At 53.8% G+C, this 18,271-nt stretch overlaps 2 protein-coding genes across 38 annotated transcripts in view; one reads left to right on the forward strand and one right to left on the reverse strand.

The window, feature by feature from the left end:
* Positions 1-18,271, forward strand: part of ACKR2 (atypical chemokine receptor 2) — a 110,848-nt gene that overhangs the window by 4,604 nt on the left and 87,973 nt on the right. For 12 of the 36 annotated variants that reach the window (XR_009597377.1, XR_009597372.1, XR_009597381.1 and 9 more), the window contains exons 2-8: positions 5,885-6,061; positions 7,191-7,277; positions 10,175-10,265; positions 11,104-11,265; positions 14,115-14,264; positions 15,430-15,749; positions 18,120-18,185. The gene's annotated coding sequence lies outside the window, so the exon portion shown is untranslated. Of the gene's footprint in view, positions 1-5,884; positions 6,062-7,190; positions 7,278-10,174; positions 10,266-11,103; positions 11,266-14,114; positions 14,265-15,429; positions 18,186-18,271 lie in introns of those variants that run through there. The other 24 variants (XR_009597364.1, XR_009597366.1, XR_009597368.1 and 21 more) reach the window with 5 other exon arrangements.
* CCDC13 (coiled-coil domain containing 13) overlaps positions 298-18,271 on the reverse strand; it is a 34,294-nt gene continuing 16,320 nt past the window's right edge. For both annotated transcript variants that reach the window (XM_027958063.3, XM_015102272.4), the window contains exons 6-16: positions 17,925-18,041; positions 16,655-16,759; positions 14,085-14,243; positions 13,279-13,455; positions 12,235-12,441; positions 10,508-10,647; positions 9,941-10,024; positions 7,612-7,734; positions 3,703-3,857; positions 1,629-1,743; positions 298-1,061 (exon numbers count right to left, since the gene is read on the reverse strand). In XM_027958063.3, the coding sequence (XP_027813864.1) occupies positions 902-1,061; positions 1,629-1,743; positions 3,703-3,857; positions 7,612-7,734; positions 9,941-10,024; positions 10,508-10,647; positions 12,235-12,441; positions 13,279-13,455; positions 14,085-14,243; positions 16,655-16,759; positions 17,925-18,041 (1,542 nt within the window). In that variant the 3' untranslated portion in view covers positions 298-901. The remainder of the gene's footprint in view (positions 1,062-1,628; positions 1,744-3,702; positions 3,858-7,611; positions 7,735-9,940; positions 10,025-10,507; positions 10,648-12,234; positions 12,442-13,278; positions 13,456-14,084; positions 14,244-16,654; positions 16,760-17,924; positions 18,042-18,271) is intronic.

Genomic DNA, 18,271 nt, shown 5'->3' on the forward strand with positions numbered 1-18,271 from the left:
TGCCCTCTGCCATCAGTGCCCACAAGCTGCAGCCTTTTAGAAGCAAAAAGAGGTGCCTCTTGGAGCAGCTGGCGGGGGGCAGAGCTGCCCAGTAGTGGGTAGCATGCCCACCCTAGGTAATCTGCTCAACTCGAGGCCTCAGCTTTTGGAGGCATGCAGGCCAGGGTTAAATATTAGCTCTGTGTCTTTCCATGAGCCTCAGTTTCTCCATCTGTAAAATAGGGTGACAACCCCCTGGGTTATTGGAGATCTTGATGGGGGTCAGGTTTACACAGTAGATGCCCACTCACTGGGATCTGCAATGATCATGAAAATAATCATTATTATTATAAACCTGAGGGTCTGAATCTAAGGAAGAACCCTAAGGTGTGGGTCAACAAGATGGCTAGGAGCATAGTGCCCCCTGAGTCTGCAGAGGGAGGGATGCCCACAGATGGGGCCATGGCATAGGATTGGTGTGGGGCTATGAGGATGCTCTGGTGAGGGGAATGGAGTGTGGCTGGGTGGCTGGGGGATGCTCCCAGCCCAGAGCCCTCTGCATCCGCCTGCGCACATGGAGCCCTGTGGGCCTGCAGGGTCCCCTGCAGGGGACAGGGGCAGTGAGCACCTGCCCAAGGGACTGCATCTGTTCGTCCACAGCTGGCGTCTCAACCCAGAGCTCTTGCTGATGCTGACAAGGTGTCAGTCTCCTTCCCTGCTGTGGCTAAGCATGCCCGGGGATATTGCCCTCCTGCCATGGGATATTGGCTCTGGTCGCCTTTGAAGCACCTCTTCTGGAAGCAGGGGCCCAGCTCGCTGTCTCAGGTTGGCTTCCAGGAGCAGATGGAGTCCTCAGATGGAGCCTTGTCCTCTCAAGGCCTAAGGCTGCCCTGCCTGGCCAGGCTGACACGGGGCTGCCATCCTAGTGCTTGTCTGCTTTCTGCTGCCGCAGGGCCTGCAGGAAAACCCCTTTCACCTGGTCCAGGGCCTCATGGTACATTCGGAAGTCCTCCTCCTTTCCCTGCAGGGCATCGCCTAGGGCAGCCTTCAGCATTTCATTCTCCTCCACCTGGATGGCCAGCCTGGACCACACAGAGAGAGGGCTCAGCATGGCTAAGCTGGCACGTGTGAGCATGTGTGCATGTTTGCGTAGAGCCCTGGGGCTGCCAGCACAGCTGCTCTTCACACTCAGGGTACTCTCTGACCAGTCGCTTCCTCTCAGAGACCCTCGGGGAGTAATACCATATGGGATTCCTCTCTGGGCCCACTCACAGCTGCTGGACCTAGTATCTGGTAGTTCCCCAAAATGTTGACTGCTCAAGGCATGAGTACTAATTTATAGAGGTTCCCCATTTCTTCCTTTCCCACCACTGCATTTGACCTTAAAAAGTTTAGGTGAATGAGAAAAGTGGGTTCAGTAACCCACACATGATAAAGCTTTTCTTGGGACCGTGAGATCTTTAGTCATGGTTGGGTCTCTCTGCCTCCTGATGGCCAGCCACTGAATTGCAGGCTTAGAACCCAAGACCCTGTAGGACCAGCCTTCTGGGCAAATAGAAGTCTGGGAGGAAGCGATGTGATCCCTCTGCCTGTCAGAGCACCTCCACCCATGCAACATCACGCTTTGCAGAAGAAGGGGCAGGGAGCACCTGGTGGCCAGCTCCTCCATCTGGGATTCCATGGGCACACTGGAGAGCTGGGCGGAAGATGGGTCCTTCCTCTCACTTTCACTCGGGTGGTGCCTGGTGTTAGAGGCAGGCAGACCTGTGGGGCAGCAGTGGCCACTTTTTGTGATCAGGCCATGGCTCTGTGTTAGCACTTCCCCCCGCCCAACCCCCAACTGTCCACTTCCTGCTTTTCCACTTTTTGAAACATTATACCTCCAAGGGTATAGGCTGCCTTCCTCCAGGCCCTGCTTTGTACTGAGGTGGCTCCTCTTGTTAATATTTCCATATTTGCATTTTACAAGTTTCTGGAAGTCAGCTGGGCCTGAGGTCTGGCCTGCAGGTTGGGTCTGAGTCTAGCGGTCATCGGACCTGATGCTCTCTTACCATTGGGCCCCTCACCTCCAGCTCTATCCATACATATAGGGAATCCAGGGTGGCTGGGTCCAGGGGACAAAGAGTGCTCAGAAAAAGAAATCAGCCCACCTGGTGGGGAACTCCAGTACTATCACAGCATCAGAAAGCCTCTGTGCTGAATAAGACCTCAGGGGCAGCATGTGCAGGGTAAATTACCTGACATCAGCAGCCCCGGCTTTTACCTCCTGCTCTGTGGCCCCAGGTAAACCGTCAACCGCTCTGAGCTGGTTTCCTCACCTGTTTCATGAGGAGAATAGTTCTTGCCTCCAGAGCCCTGTGAGGCCACAGTGAATGCACGTCTGGCCCTCAAGGCCTGTGTGATGGAACCACCTCCTCGGCACTTCATGACTTCCCTACCTCACTTCATATTCCCCTCCCCATGCTCCAGTCTCACTGCCTCCAAGCCTCCAGCCATGTACCCACCTCAGGGCCTTTGCACTTGTTCTTCCCACTGGTATCCATGCCACATCCCCACCCCCTTCTGCTGTCATTGCTCATCAGTTAGGGTGACTGCTCCACAGAAATCAGCTGCTCTCCGTACCTCCTGTCCCCTTCCTCTGCTCTGAGCCACAGCACCTGCCTCTATCTGACCCACCATCCTTTGCTGCTTTGTTTATGGTTCTCTTCCCCACTGGCATGGCACTGCCACAAGGGACCACATTTCACAATCAGGCTTCCTATTATATAGGTGAGGGGGTATGCTGTGCCCCCCACAGGGGTGGTGCATTTCCCAGGTCAAAAGCAGTATGCACAGAAGCCACATGGTCACTTTCTCTCCAGACACTTGCCCCTTCCTTGTCCAGGCAGTGCCAAAGTAGTTTTTCTTACTGTGGCTTAGCCCTCCCTAGTCGGGAGCTCGGCTGCGTGGCAGGAGGTAAGTGCAAGGTCTGGAGACACTACATCCCTAAGGGACCTGTTCTGAGAGCTCAGCAGAGCTAAGCCCTGTAGTCCTTCCCAGCCCGTACTCTCAGCAGCTCCTGGAAGGCCTCTGGGATCTTGGCTCTGCTGGTGGGAAAAGGGCTTTACTCCTCCTCCGTGCCCTACTTCTGGCACGTCCTACAGTGTTCTGATCTCACCTGCCCTGGGAGAAAAGATCTAAGTGTCCTTGGCTGGGGCAGGGGTACTGGGGTGTTGAGAAGCAGGGAAGTGGGGACAACAGTCCACGCCAGAACCCGGAGGGGCTGGGATAGAGATATCAGAGAGAGGCAGACCCATCATCTCAGACTGAAGATTCTCCCTCCCCAGAAATGGCTTCTGGCTCTGGCATCTCACACCCCCACCACCCCACAAGAGGCTGCCACTTGGGTCCAGAGACTGTACCTTAAGAACCACTGTGTTAGAGCCATAGAACTGAAGTTTTAGTTTAGGACACCTAAACTGCCCTCTGCAGCGGGTGTGGTCATGTGACTAGGATCTGGCCAATGGGATGAAAGCAGAAGTGACTTGCGGAACCTTAGGGTCCTGCCCTTGGAAGCGAAGGGGCTCAGGACAGAGGGCAGAGCCAGTCAGCCCCTCCACCAGGGTGGAGCTCAGCCTGCCTCTGCTGCTGCGTGTGCTCTCCCGCTGGCCCCCCAGTCAGAACCAGGAGCCCCAGAGCACCGTCAGCCCATGTGGCCCTGGGCCAGCCCCACCCCAGCCCTACCTGTTTTGCTCCTGGGGGCTGCTCTCTGAGAGGCTGACATCCTGCCTGGCTCCAGGCGCATCTTCTCCAGGTGCTGCTCCAGCACCACGGCGCGGTGCCGCTCTTCCTGCAGCCTCTTCTCTGACTCCAGAAGCTTGCTGTTCCTCTCCTCCACCCTGGTGATGAGAGAACAGGGGCCTCCATACTCCCTGGCACCCACCTGCTCAGACTCTCAGAGAGCTGGACACATCTTACACTGATGGGCATGGGCTCCGTTCTTCCTTATTTTTATTGCAGTAACATAGATATGTGCATTTAAAAACCATATAGTTCTCTCTAAGCCTTAAAATGAAAAAAAAAAAAAAATGCAGCCTCTTCCCACCCCTCCTCATTCCCAATTCCTGCTCTCCAGAAGCAACCACTTATACCACTTTTAGCTGTTCCTTTCACTACTGCCATATTTCTACAGATGCTTATGCTGCTATTTTTTAAGGCTTAAATATAATCTTATGAGTATATCTTATGCAACATGAGATTTTAGTTTTATTTTAGTACTTTCTCCTCACCAAACAGAATCACCTCACCACCTCCCAATGTAGTTATATTACCATTACTGGGGGCTGAATGAATGTTAGGTAGCATATTTGTTTTCTATTGCTGCTGTAACAAATTACCACAGACTTAGCTTAAAACAATGCAGATTTATCACCCCGTGGTTCTGTAAGTCAGGAGTTTAGCAGGTCCTGTTGGTTTCTCTGCTCCTGGTTTTATAAGCCAAAATCAAGGTGTTGGCTGACCTGGGCTCTTACCTGGAGTTTCTAGGAGAGCATCTGCTTCTAGGCTTGTCCACATTGTTGGAAGGCTTCAGTTCCAGTTGAAGGACTGAAATCCCTGCTTCCTGTTGGTTTGCTGGCTGGGTGACTTTCAGCTTTTAGAAACTACTGGGCCTTCTCCATCTGCAAAGCCAGCTGGGTACCCTTTTCATGCTGTCTCTGACTTTTTCTGTAGCACCTCTCTGACTGACCCCAGATGGAGAAATTTCTCTGCTTTTAAGGGTTCAAGTGATTAGATTGGATAATCCGGGATAATCTTCCTGTTTCAGGGTCCATGATGATTATTACATCTGCAAAGTCTCTTTTACCATATAACATAAAGTATTCACAGGCACAAGAGTTGGGGTGAAGGACACAGGGAACAAAATCCTGTCTACCACAGGGGGTTACATTAGGACACTCAAGAGGCAGTATAATCATGATTACTTTTTTTTTTTGGCCATGTCACACAGCATGTGGGACCTTAGTTCCCCAGCCACAGATTGAACTGGGGCCCTCTGCAGTGGAAGCGCTCCAAGTCCTGACCACTAGACTACCAAAGAATTCTGGACATTTTCTTTCTTATTTGCTTCTTTTGCTTAGAGTTAGTGATTGCTTTCTGTTCATTATTATGATTACTTATGATTTTCTAGGTACTTGTCATTAATTTATGGGCCTTCAAGTCCTTGTTATTTGGTTATTTCACCGAAGGATCTGATTATTTTCTCACTGAATTTGAGGCTGTGGTCCTTCTTATGGTGAGTTATGGCATTTCAGACTTCTGTGATACCAAAGGTTCAGCTAGAAGGCCAGGACTCTTTGAGGTTTCACCCAAGCAAAGGATCACATACACACATAGACCCATGCAAATCAGAGTGGGAACCTGGAAGTGTAAGAACAGTGTTGAAGGAAGCATTCTTCCCACCTTCCTAGCATCCTTCTTCCCTTCCTTCAAGAGGGAGCAGAATGGTAACAATTTTGAACAGAATACAACTACCAACACAGAACTGTATGCCAACACAGTATACAGCTACTAACACAACCTGTTAGTGTTGCCTTAGTTCTTTGAAACTGACAATGTTAGTTTCAATGTTCCTTGTTATTTTGAATGTTCCTTGAAACTATATTTGCTAAAGCAAATGATTAAAACCACCTAAAGGTGCATCAACAGGGGAAAGACCAAAGGTAACATATTCACACCCGGGGATGTGGTAGAATGTGATGGAGTTGTGCTGCTCAACACAGTGGCTGCAGCCTCGTGTCCACATATAGCCATTCAAATAAAAAGTCATGAAAATAAAATGTAAAATCCAGTTCCCAGAAGGTCTGGGTATCAGCTGAGAATCATACACGTGTGACTCTGAGAGTGTCTCTTGACTGTCGTACCCTAGGTCTCCCACCCTCACCCCGGCCCTGCATGGAGAGGCCCTGGAAGATGGGGCACCACATGGAGAGAGAGGCGACGTACAGGAGAGAGGAGGTGCCCCTACTGAGCTAGCTGAACGGAGCATGTGAGTGATCCTGCTGGCATCATGTGAAGCAGAATTACCTAGGCTGCCCACAGAACGGTAAGAAGGAATAAATCATGTTTGAGGCCACTAGGTCTGGGATGGTTTGTTAGGCAGCAATAGATAACCGAGTCACCTTGCTTCATGCCCACACCGCCCTAGACTCAGGTGCAGCTCAAAGAAAATGGGAAAGAAAGCTGTGAGTGAGTATGTTTCTTCCATTGGATAGGCTGGAGGCTTGTGCTAGCCATTACATTTCAATGACAGAGAAAGAATTAATGTTACTTTTTCTCATTTGCTTGAGCATGTATGAAATTCATACCCTCTCTGTGTACATACTACTGAAAAGAAAACAAAGCTGATTACCCCTCACTGCTTAGGCAGTTGCCATCCCAGCCCCTCAGCTCCTTTGGTGACTTACTCCATCTTTTCCTTTGGCAATTTGCCCCTCCTCCGTTTAATTTTTTTTTTTTTTTGGCTGCAGTGTGTGGCATGCAGGATCTTAGTTCCCTCACCAGGGATCAAACCCATGCCCCCTGCAGTGGAAACATGGAGCTTTAACCGCTGGGCCACGAGGGAAGTCCCAGCCTTCCTCCATTATGTGAGCACCTGGAGGTCCTTCCAGTAAGGGTGTCTGGCCTTTGTCCAGGGTTGACCTGTGAGCCACCCAGGCCAGCTAGACCTTCTCTCCCAGGACCCACTGGCACAAGAACTGAAATCCCCGGGCCAACATCATTCTCGTGGCCCAGGAGAGACTACTCCAGGGTTCCTGCTACCAATATCCCTGGACCTTCTCGGGCTCCTCTTCTGCCCTGCACCTTGGAGACGGCCAGCACTTTCCCACACTCTCCTTTCCCTTGACTTAGACAGAATTGGTTTCTATTGTCACCAAAGAGCCCTAACTGACATGTGACATGGCCTGTTCAGGGAGATACTCAGCGGTATCCTTTATATTTTTCAGTGTGGAAGTCACGTGGTTGGGCCGTGTGTTGGCCTGGGCAGCCACAGTTCTTGCCAAAAGTATCACTTGAGCGAGGAATGCTGGTTTATCTGAATAGAAATCTGTCAACAACCCCTTAGAGGAAACCAAACCCCCTGTCTGTTACCTCAGGCCACATGCTTCCCTCTCCCAACCAGGAAAGCCTCAGCTCCCCTCTCTCAGTGACCCTTTTCCTCTTTGTTATTTCAGGCCTGAGTCTCGCCTGGAACTTCTTCCCACTGCAGCCTGCAGAGACATGGAGAACAGTGCCGTGCTCATCCTACATCTTTCTTACTGGTGAGTTGACTTGACTGATTACCGACTTCAGAGAGTCCCTTCCTTGAGACTCCCACCTCACGGCCACATGTGTCTAGCAGTCCTACTGAGGGCACAGGACAGGGCAGAATACAAGTGTGATGACGGGGCCCCGAGACTGAGGGGCACTCAGGGGGCACATGAGATGAGGCTGGGAAGGCCCGGGACCAACACTGTGGGAACCAAGCTCACCAATGAGGTGGACCCAGGCACGGACACGGCCTGGCCTCTGTCCAAGAGGGATGCCCCTGGGTCAGGCCGCCCACCACCAGCCCGCCTGGGCCAGTGAAGGTGTGTCCCTGGCTCCAGGCATTACCGTTTCTGCAGGACGGTAACAAACTCCATGAGCCGGTCGCGCTCCACCTCGGCAGCCTGCCAGAGGGCCTTGAACTCCGTCACCTGTGTCTGCCAGCCTTTTTGTTCAGGGGAGTCCAAGAACCTGGGGACCAGGGTAGGGGCAGAGATCAGTTAAGGGTTACCTGAAGAGATGCTTATCCCTGTGAGGGTGGGAGGGACTAGAAGGACATTCACGGGTCCTCAAAGGGAACCAGAGAGAAGGAAGACAGTCCAGTCCCTTCTGGCCTCTTCCGCTGGCTTCTTCTCAGGCCTCCATTCCTGGTTCTGCTGAAGTCTCTCGACCTCACTTAGCTGGCTCCAAAGCTAGACCCCACCAAGACTAGAGTTTCATCAGCACCTCTGTCCACCCAGTCCCTGTAGGGGCCTGGAATCAGTCTGGTTGCCTTGGAAGCTGACTCTTGGGGACCTGGTGGTACCCTGGGAATCCATGTGGTATGGGACCTGGCTGCCCTTCTCAGTGCCAGCTGGGCCCAGCTCCTGTCTCCCTGTCAGCCTGTCCTGGCCCTCCTGTATCTCCTGGCACGACCCTCAGCTCAGTCCTCTTTCCTGGGCCCTGGACTCCTGCTTTGTAAATTAGTCAGTTTTCTCCAGCCCTCATCCAGCCCATCTCTGGTTCCCTCTTACCACTGGACCTTACCTGCTGGCTGGGGTTGGGACCAAAAGGGAGCTCTGCACCAGCCCCCTACCCCCAGAGCACTTGTACAGTTCCAAGCTGCTCTCTCCTTTGCCCTCACCCTTCCTAGGGAGACCCTGGTGAGGCTGACTTGCTCTTCCAGAACCACAGGACATGAGGAGGGCTGGGCTGAGGCCGGGAGCCCAGAAGCTGACTGGCTGCCCTCTCTGGGCCCCAGTCCTCCTGATGAACAGGGGTTGGTTGAGGTGGGCTCTGAGGACTGCAGGCTCCTCCCTGTTCTGGTTCCTAAGTATACTCTAAGGCTTTGCCGCTCAGTGTGGTCTCTGAATCAGCGAGCTTGCTGGAAATGCAGGATCCCATTTCCTGCAGGATCCTACCTGCCGAGTCAGAACCTGCTCTAACTTGGCAGATCCTCAGCTGATTCGTGTGCAGTGAGTTAGGAAAACCTACTCTAGTCACCTCTGTGATCTCACATGCTGGGGGAAGGCGTTACCCCCTCTCTCCACCTGCCTTCCAGGCACCGCATCTGAGCCAGCACGCTAGCCCTGACAGACACGCTCTCTGGGGTCACTCCTACTCGCTGAACATCTGTCCTGTCCCTGATGGGAGGGAACTGTGAGCTCCGTGAGGGCAGGGCTCACATGTGGTTGGCCTCAGTAAATATGTGTCTTGTGGAAGACACAAGCTTAAGAACCAGCAGTCTGGCCAGCCCGGGGCACATTGGCTCCGGCAGCCCTTGGGGTGCAGAGGTCATGGCCACATAAGCCTGAAAGGGACCTCGGGGTCATCTTGTCTACCCTCTGCTCTCACTACTGTGATGACTGCCTCAGAGCCTCTGTCCTCCCTGTGCTGTGAGGAGGGTGTGACTTGGGCCCTGGAGGCTCTGAGTCAGACCCCTCTCCCCCGTGCCCTTGTGGCCCCAGGCTGATGGAGGGGGCATCTGCAGGGCTGGCTTCAGCCCACGGTGCCTGTGCCGCCAGATGTCAGGCCAGAAGCACCACCCCCAGACACTTCCTGGGGCACAGCCCCCAGGATTTGCCGAGAGCCACACAGCAAGGTGAACGTGAGACAGAGGCCCTTGAGAGGCCTCAACCAGAACCTGAGCTGACCTGCCCAAGGAGTGGGGGCAGGAGCTGACAGCGCAAGCACGGCTCCAGTGGACGGGACACAGGACACAGTGAGGCAGGACAACGCAGCCCTTTGTCCGTGAGCTGGCAGGAAGGACAAAGGGCCCATTGGAGTGCCACGGCTTGATTCTATCAACAAAGAGCGGGCCAGAGAGCTGAGGGGATATCAGTGGCTTAAAGTGGGAACTGTGTGACGTGAAATTCTCCCCCCTAGAGACAGACTCTCAATGGGCAAGAGGAGGCAAGGGAAGCTTCTGGGCCCTAGGCCCTGGAAGGTTCCTGGTGCGAACTCTGGTAGCAGAAGGAACACTAGGCCAGGACTCCTATTGTGAAGCCACTTGCCCTTTCAACCTTAGATAAGGCCCTGGACCTCCCTGACCCTCCATGTCCCTATGGAACCTGGGAAGAGTCCCCAGACTTGGCCTGGCCTCAGTTTCCCATCCTTGTAATGGGATGGTAACACTGGCTGAGTGATCAAGGATGGGAAGTCCTGTGAAGGCATGGTGCTGAGAGGGCTGGGTTCCTACCTGGGTGAGGCCCCATGAGGGCTGGGCAGGGAAGGCCATGTGAGAGAAGATTCCACCAGTGTGTGGCCCAGGCTGGTCACGGAGCTGTGCAAAGACAGAATGGGCTCATCACCACGGGCAGGCAGGCTGGGCCCGGCTGTGAGGGGAGCAGGGGCCAGCAGGGACCTGGGAGTGGAGGAGGGGGCAGTGCTGGCCCTTACAGCCTCCCTGTGGATTTGCCGCCCTCCTTTCCAGAACTCTAGCTCGCTTAAAAACAAGACGGAACCAGTGGACAGCAGAGCCTCGAAGGGTCCAACACGGGTCTGTTTGAGAATCCTAGAAGCAGGTGAGAATTGAGGCCAGCTGGGAACCAATTTTACAGACAGCTGCAGCCAAATACTCTTGAAGTAATGGTATCTGGAACTCACTGGCCCCTTCATACAGACTCGAGGGTGAAGGAAGGGGAGGCCCACGTATCAGAAAGACAATACCACAGACATCGTAAAATTGCATCCGTGGCTTCCTGCCCTTTCTTCTGAATAATGAAGATGCACTTTCCAACCCACCCCCCACCCCATTTTTTCTTACCGAGAAGATCCAAGCCTGCCAGCATGATCGCCCGCTGAGGCTGGGGGCTTGGTCAGGCCAGGGTCCTCGGGGAGCTTGGTGGAGGCCCGGCTGACCTCGGGCCCACTGGAGCCCTCGTCTACTCCTTTATTCCGAAGATACTGCAGGGAACAGACGTAGGTTCCATCATCAGGGCCTTGGCTCAGAGGCCTGGAGAAGGCAGGAGGGGGCCTTGGCTTGATTTCGGGGCTTTCAGGGGATATGAAAGAGGCTTCTTTTCAGGAGTGCAAAGCGAGGCCTGTTGGGTGAAGCCACTGCTTGCATGATAATAACAGCTCATAATGCCTCTCTTCAGAAAGGGAGCTTCGTAGCCAGAGGAGGGTGACCGGGCCAGGAAGCTGTTCCGCATTCAGGTCCCAAGGGGAAGTGAGGGGGCAGGTCCACCTCTCTGGGTAGCCCCACCCACATGGGGGTGAACACCAGGTGTGACTTCAGGCCTTTTTCAGCTGGAGGTACGAAGACCTTCCCAACACCTGAAGCCAAGAGCAAGGCCGGCAGCCTGGCCCGGAGGCTGGGCTACTCGGGCCCCCACCTTCCCCCATCCCTCCCTCTTCCAGATGGTTGGTGGCGCCAGTGGAAGGAGGAACGTTCAAGAACCCCCAGCGGGAGGTCTGGCCACCATCAACAGCGGGACAGTTGGTGTGAGCCCCGAAGAGCCTGGCACGTCCCCTAAGCCCTGGCCACTCTGAGGAAACTCGCCGTGTGTGCCCATTTGTCTGGTGGGTAGTGCTTGGCCCCTAACTGCTTGGTGTGACCTCTGAGGTGAAGGTCAGTCCTCTTTTCTGTGCCTGGAGCCAGGACAGCAGTGAGGTGGAGATACTGTGACCTCCAGGCCTCTGCTAAGGCAAAACTTCCTCAGGAGCTCACGTGTTAGACAGGCATTTACTGAGCAACTACTGTGTGCCTTGGCCAGGCACTGAGGCACCACGGTTGGTGCCCCCTCAAGGAGAATTTGGGAGAGAAAACCGGAAAATGATCACACTGGGTGACAAAAGTTTGGCTTGGGGATGCACAGGAGTTAGGAGAGTACCCAGGAGGGGCTTGTAATACAGACTGGGAGCCCCGGAGCTTCCTGGAGGAGCTCTGGACTAGGAAGATGTCAAAGCTGAGGGGGAGGGTGGGGAAGGCATGTGCTTTGGGTATGTGCACAGGCCCAGAGTGGGGAGAAAGCAGGGCCATGGGGGAGCTCAGTGGCATCCACGTGGCCAGAGTGGTGGATGGCGGGCAGTGAAGAGAAGATGCAGGAGGGGTGGCAGCAGGAGCCAGTCATCTGGTGCCCTGCAGACTGGACAAAGGAGTGTGCTTCCATTCTGCCACCCTACTGCCTGGAATGTGGATAAAAGTGCTGGCACTGTGGCCACCACCTTGGGTCATGAGGATGAAGGCCACAGCTGGGGAGGGAGAGGGTAAGCTTGCAGGAGCCTGGACCCTTGAGGGCCAGGTGAGCCACAGACAGGTTTTACAAGGAGCAGGGAGACAATCAGATCTGTACTTCAGAGAGGAAAGGTGTGTGCAGCATGGGCCGGAGAGCCAGATGGAAGCAGGGAGCCAAAGCGGGGCCAGGTAGGAGATGGTGCGGCCTGAGGGAACACAGGTGGAGAGAAGAGGAAGTGGCTGAGGCTTCTCTGAGTAATGGGTGGACCTGCCCCGACTTGGGAGCCAGCAGGCTGAGCCAGCACCCCGCTCACCTGCACACTGAGCTGCCCAATCTCCAGCTCCAGCTGCCGCACCTTGGCCTCGCGCTCGGCCACCATGGCCCGCAATTGGGCCACCAGGCTGCTGCTCCGCTGAGCCTCGCTGTTGAGCTGCTGGTCTAGGCGGTGCTGAGACACTCGAGTCTTCTCCTCCTGCAGACTCAGGCTGCTCAGAATCTCCTGGAGCTGCTTCAGCTGGTCCTGTGGGGCCGGGTGGGAGGGTGGGCGAGGGGAGCCATGACTCTCGATAGAGAAGGACAAGAGAAGACCAGCAACCCACCCCTTCCTTGCCCCTTGGGAACCTAACAGTGGGACGCTGGTGTTCCCTTGAGAAGGAAGAATACTTTGCCTGCCCTCAGCGGGCATTCAAACAAGTTTTCCTGTCCTCAGCTTCCTTCTCCTTGAGATCACGTTAAGAAGGACATCCAAGGGGCTTCCGGGAGCCCCATCCAAGGAGATTTTACGATCAGATATGTCTGGTTTGAATTCAGTTGTGTGGCCTTGGATGACTTACCTAGCTGTGAAATTGGATTATGTGTTCCTAAGGGTTATCTTCCCTGGAAGAGGAAGTGGCAACCCATTCCAGTACTCTTGCCTGGGAAATCCCATGGACAAAGGAGCCTGGCAGGTGACTCACCATCACAAACCACACCCCAAGACCCCAGAAGGGTGTGCTGTTGCTACCACACAGACAGGGATATCCACTGGCTCCCCTCAGTCATCCTTTCCATTCCTCCATGAAAAATAACCCAGGGTGTAACTGCATCTGGCTGGCTCCCCCATCCTCTTCTTCTTCCTTTGGGGTCCACAGGCTCAGTGGCTCATGGCTGGCATCAGCCTCTCACAGCAGGTCCGCTGCTGGCCCTCCGGCAGCCTCTATGCTGCTCCTGTGCCCAGCGCCAGGCTTTGGGGCTGGGCCCAGCAGAGCAACAAGCTCCCGGGTTATGTGGGTGGCATGTTGGGGCACATGAGGACTCTGGGGGCTGGGACTGGGTCACAGGTCTCTGGTTGGGGCGGGGGCCCCAGAGGTGACTGTACCATGAGGGCATCGATCAGCTCATCGTCATGCCGGCCCTTCTCCACAAGGGTCCCCATCTGACTCCTGAGGGTCTTCACTTCGCTCGACAGCACCTTGTTCCGGGACCTCATGCCCTCAAACTTCTTTTTCAGCTCTTCAAGCTCTCTCTGGAGGGCATCCCGCTCTGCCGCAAGTTTCTGTAATCAGAGGGGGCAGTCACAGGCTGCAGGGCTGAGTGGGACCCTGGGTCACGCCTGAGCCTTCACTGCCACTCACTGATGAGGCCAGAGCAGAGAGGGTTTGGGACCCCATGGACTGCAACCCACTAGGCTCCTCTGTCCATGACATTCTCCAGGCAAGAATGCTAGAGTGGGTTGCAGTCTCCTCCTTCAGAGGATCTTCCTGACCCAGGGATCGAACCCACATCTCTGGCATCTCCTGTATTGGCAGGCGTGTTCTTTACCACTGAGTCACCTGGGAAGCCCCAGTGTGTCTTCTGAGGACCCTCAATCCCTGCCTGGGTGGCAAAAAGAGAAAAGCTGTGCTTCAGTGGACAACACTAAGCCTAACGTTCAAACTGAAGTGTCTCACCCCATCAAGAGCTAGTTTCAGGCCCAGCATCTCCACAACAGCCATAGTGGGGCCACTCTGATATTCATGAAGTGGGCTTGGGGTGAGGAACCAGTCAGGCCACTCAGGGTGGACCAGCAGGGCATGAGGAACATGCCCAGAGGTGACCCCGAACCTCAGAGCCTCTGAGTCTTCACAGACGTGGTCATGGTCTCCCGGCTCCACGTGCCCCTGACCCCCTGCTGGGCACACGCACCTCCCATCCTTCCTGTTTTTCCCTCTCCAGGTTGCGGATCCGCAGCAGATTTTTCTCCTGGGCCGACAGCTTCCTTGGGTCAGGATAGACAGACAGCTCACTGGCTGTTTCTTCGGACCGGCTCCGGGTCTGTCCCAGCTGTTTCTCAAGCTCTCGAACCTGAAGGTGGTTCCACAACAGGTCTGCAGTCAGACTCGACCCCTCAGAGGGGCCACCCTGTGACACGATGGATGCATGACCACCCCAGACAGATGACACCGCAGTTCCAGATGGGTGTGGAGGCCCCTAGGAGAGGGACTGTGTTGGGGGAGGGTTGGAAGGGGTCTGTGGCAGCATCCTGAGCAGAGCAAGGGAAGACACCAGAGAGGCTTTGCTTGGCAAACAGAAACTTCAAAGTAAATGAGAAAAATCACCCTATCTCTGAGGCCGAGAAGCAGATGTGGAGCCCTGGGAACTTGGGAGGGAAAGGACAGCAGGTCTCAGGACCAGAAATAGCTAACAGACAGGTCACCTGAGCCTGGGGACGCTCCTCAGGAGGCCACGGGTTCCTGCAGGAGATGCTGCGAGGGAGGGCAGGGTGTGGAAGCTGGGAGACCAGCTCAGAGCCTCGCTGGCTGTGACTCTGCACAGATTACTTCTCTGAATCTCAGGTCCCTCGTCTGTTAAGGGTGGGGGTCTATGAGTACACCCTGTATAATGTTACGAGAATTCAGTATCCCACCTTGTCTGAGCCTGGGAATCCCCAAGACGTTTCTTGGGGTGACAAATCTTGGGGCCCACTCCAGGAGAAGAACCCTGGGATTTGCATTTTAAACAGGTGCTATAGATGATTTTTAGTTTAGGCAGCTTTGAGAAACCCCAAAATGGCCTGGGGGAAGCCCTCAGCACAGGGCAGGTGGAAGTCATCCTATAGAACAATGGCTTTATCACTTGGAGCTTATGTGGATAACCCCTAGGGCCCTTCTAACCCTGATTTCTGAGTCAACACAACATAAATGGTGTGACCCTGAAAGTGTTAGTCACTCAGTCATGTCCGACCCTTTGCCACCGTGTAGACCATAGCCCCCTAGGCTCCTGTGTCCATGGCCAGGAGAAAAATTCACTGGGATCCCTGGTAAAGGGCTGCAGGATCAGCGCCCTCGTGTGGCACTGTGTGGTAATTCCATTTAAGCGCTAAAGAACACGCTTTTAACCATTTATTTACACAGCTTTACACCACTAACAATAATAACTAAAGTGCTGAGTGCTTATTATGGCCAGCCACTGTGCTGGGTGCTTCCCAAACATTATTTTGTCTAACCCATAACAATCCTACAAAGAAGGTATTATTATCTCCATTTTACAGGTGCGGAGACTGAGACACAGAGATGAAGAGTTTTGTTCAAAGACACCAAACATGTAGACCAATGACTGAGGCCAGACTCAAACTCAGGTCTCTGGAAGCTCAAGGCCACACACTGGTTGTTAATTACAGTTTTTTGGAGACCTCTTCATTTGGCTTCAAGGATCCCACAGGAGACCCTGAGGGTAAAAGCCACTGGAGAAGCTGGGGTGAAGGCGAACCTGCACGTGGCAAATAGTGGAAGTGGCCCACCTAACTGCGCGTCTGTTCGTTGCTTGGCCCAGCTATCCTCAGACAGCGTTTCCTCCATGCCAGGCACTGCGGTAAGCAATTTACACATGTGCACGCGATCAGTCCCCCCACAACCTGAAGGGTAGATGCTGTCATTATCCACAGTACAAAGAGGAGGAAACTGAGACACAGAGATGAAGCAGCTTGCCTGAGGCCACACAGTTGGTGAGTGGAGAGCTGATATTTGCTGTTTATAAAAATATATATATTTATGTATTTGGCCGCACTAGGTCTCAGTTGGGGCACATGTTAGTTGTGGGATGTGGGATCCAGTTCCCCGATCAAGGATCGAACCCAAGGCCCCTGCATTGGGAGCATGGAGACTTAGTCACTGGACCACCAGGGAAGTCCCAGAGAGCTAAGATTTGAATCCAAGCAGTCTGGCTGCGGAGCCCCTACTCCCAGCCTCTTTGTTGCTGCTCAGTCACTCAGTCGTGTCCAATTCTTTGCGACCCCATGGACTGCAGTATGCCAGGCTTCTCTGTCTTTCACCATCTCCCAGAAATGCTCCAAAATATTTAGAACATAAAAAGGGAGACAGGCTAAGTTTTTTTTTGGTGGAGGGTGGGGTGGGTAATTGAAACTTTCAAAAGCCTGCAAGCATTTGGACAAAACTGGAAAAAGCCTACAATAGTCATGCAAATTTACATGAACTAGGGGGAAAAAAATCTGCCTGGAGTGAAATAAATCAAAGGCTCTGGCATTTGTTGAGCTCCAGTGCCTGGCATGTAGTGTTCCATAAATGCTTGTTCATTAAACAACGAATGAAAATCAGGCTGCTTGGGGGGAATGTGAAACAACAGCCCTGTGAGTGCGCTCCGCAGAACCTAAAGGCCTTTTTTGGGTTCTGTGTCTCTTAATGTGGGCCATCATGGGTCTTTCTAGGGCATCTCAAGCCTTACGTTCAGGGCCAGGAGGAGGCTGATGACTCACTCACCTTGCTCTGCAGGACGAGGATCTGTTGAGCCCGACCCCTCCAGGTCCCAGGCGAGGACAGGAGCTGCTGGATGTTCACATCTTCCCCAACCTCACTAGTCAAAACCTGAAAAAGGTGGGGCCTTCAGTATGACCCAAACCACAGTATGTGCAGAAATAGTGCTGCGTGCCTGGCATTCCCAGAAGACCCAGCCTCCACCTGTACAACCACCCCCGTCACCCCCCTCCCCACCTCAAAGGCCAGCTGACCACGCTGTAGAGCAGCTCTCCCTGGGAAAGCAGTAAACCCACCCTTCCCAGCACTTCCCAGGCGGGGCCGCCTGCTCCTGACATATTTTGGGATGAGTGAATCACAAAGTTGACCAAGACCTGCTTCCTAAATCTGTTCACCTGTCACCCTGAACTGAGATTGTTTTGGAGGTTACAGGGACGGCCTCACCACAGGGCCTTGCCCTATGTGCAGAGCAACAGACAAGGGGCCATGTCTGAGTGCAGCAAGGCAGGGGCCTACCAAATGTCACTTGGGGATATTTGCTTCCAGAAGGGCCCAGATTTGTGGTTGTTACAGGGAGATGTTCAGGCTCGACCTCAAGGCTTTGAGGTAGAAACAGTACACCCCAGCTTGTGCCCTGGGCCCCTCTGTAGCCTGTCACGGAAACTGATCTAGCGTACCAAGTCTCTGGTGCTTGTTTCCACAATAGAGCTCTGTTTTGGAAATCTTGGCTGGTCTGAGTGGTTCCAGCAGGGAAGACAAATGCCAGAGAATTCACTATGTAAATAAAAATAAATAATGAACCAGCTGGGCCTGCCTCCCAAGTCTGAGCATTTTCCTTTGAAAGGGGCCTTTAATCCACAAACAACCTTTCCGTTTTCTAATATTAGAGACAGCAGAGGACAGGAGGTGGATCTTGGTAGGCTTCCAAGTCCAAGGTGGCTTATTAAGGAGACACTCAGGGTCTGTTGGGGGACACATAGCACAGGGAAGGTTTAAGGGACTTTCTAGGGTGGACAGCACTGTCTTCCGTCCAGGGTTGGGTGGGCACCACAAGGGCCTCTGTGCAGGGACCTGCAGGCAGCCAGCAATCCCCCTTACCAGATGGGTCTGTTTAAAGAGCTGGTGGAAGGAAGTTACTGGATCTGGAGCCTGACCCAGAACAAGCAACATGATGCTCACGGGACCAAGCTCCTGAACGGAAGGCATTGTCCAGCCGTGCCCTTCCCAGCCCTAGTCCCAGCCATACAAGAGGACCTGAACTTTGACCCGGAAGTACCTTCTGGGCCATTCGGAGCTCCTGCTTCACAGCCTGGATCTGGTTGCGGAGGTCACTCATCTTCAAGTTTGTGGCCGCCAGCCTGTCCTGCAAGACTTTCACCTCTGGGTTCTCCGGCTGGTTGGAAAAGACAGGAGAGAGAGAGGTCACTTGAAGCCTAAATAGTAATAATACTCACAGCCCCCGTTTCTCCAGGTGTGTGCAGGTACCATGCTAAGGCTCAACAAGAGGAACCCATCTCATCATCATACCCGCTGTGAGGTAGGTCCTGTCGTCAGACCATTGTGGATGCAGAGCAGAGGCTGGTGGAAGGTGAGCCCCTTGGCTTGAGGGACCTGGTAAAGGGG

Source organism: Ovis aries, chromosome 19 (genome assembly GCF_016772045.2).
Source record: "Ovis aries strain OAR_USU_Benz2616 breed Rambouillet chromosome 19, ARS-UI_Ramb_v3.0, whole genome shotgun sequence".
NCBI classification, from domain to species: domain Eukaryota; kingdom Metazoa; phylum Chordata; class Mammalia; order Artiodactyla; family Bovidae; genus Ovis; species Ovis aries.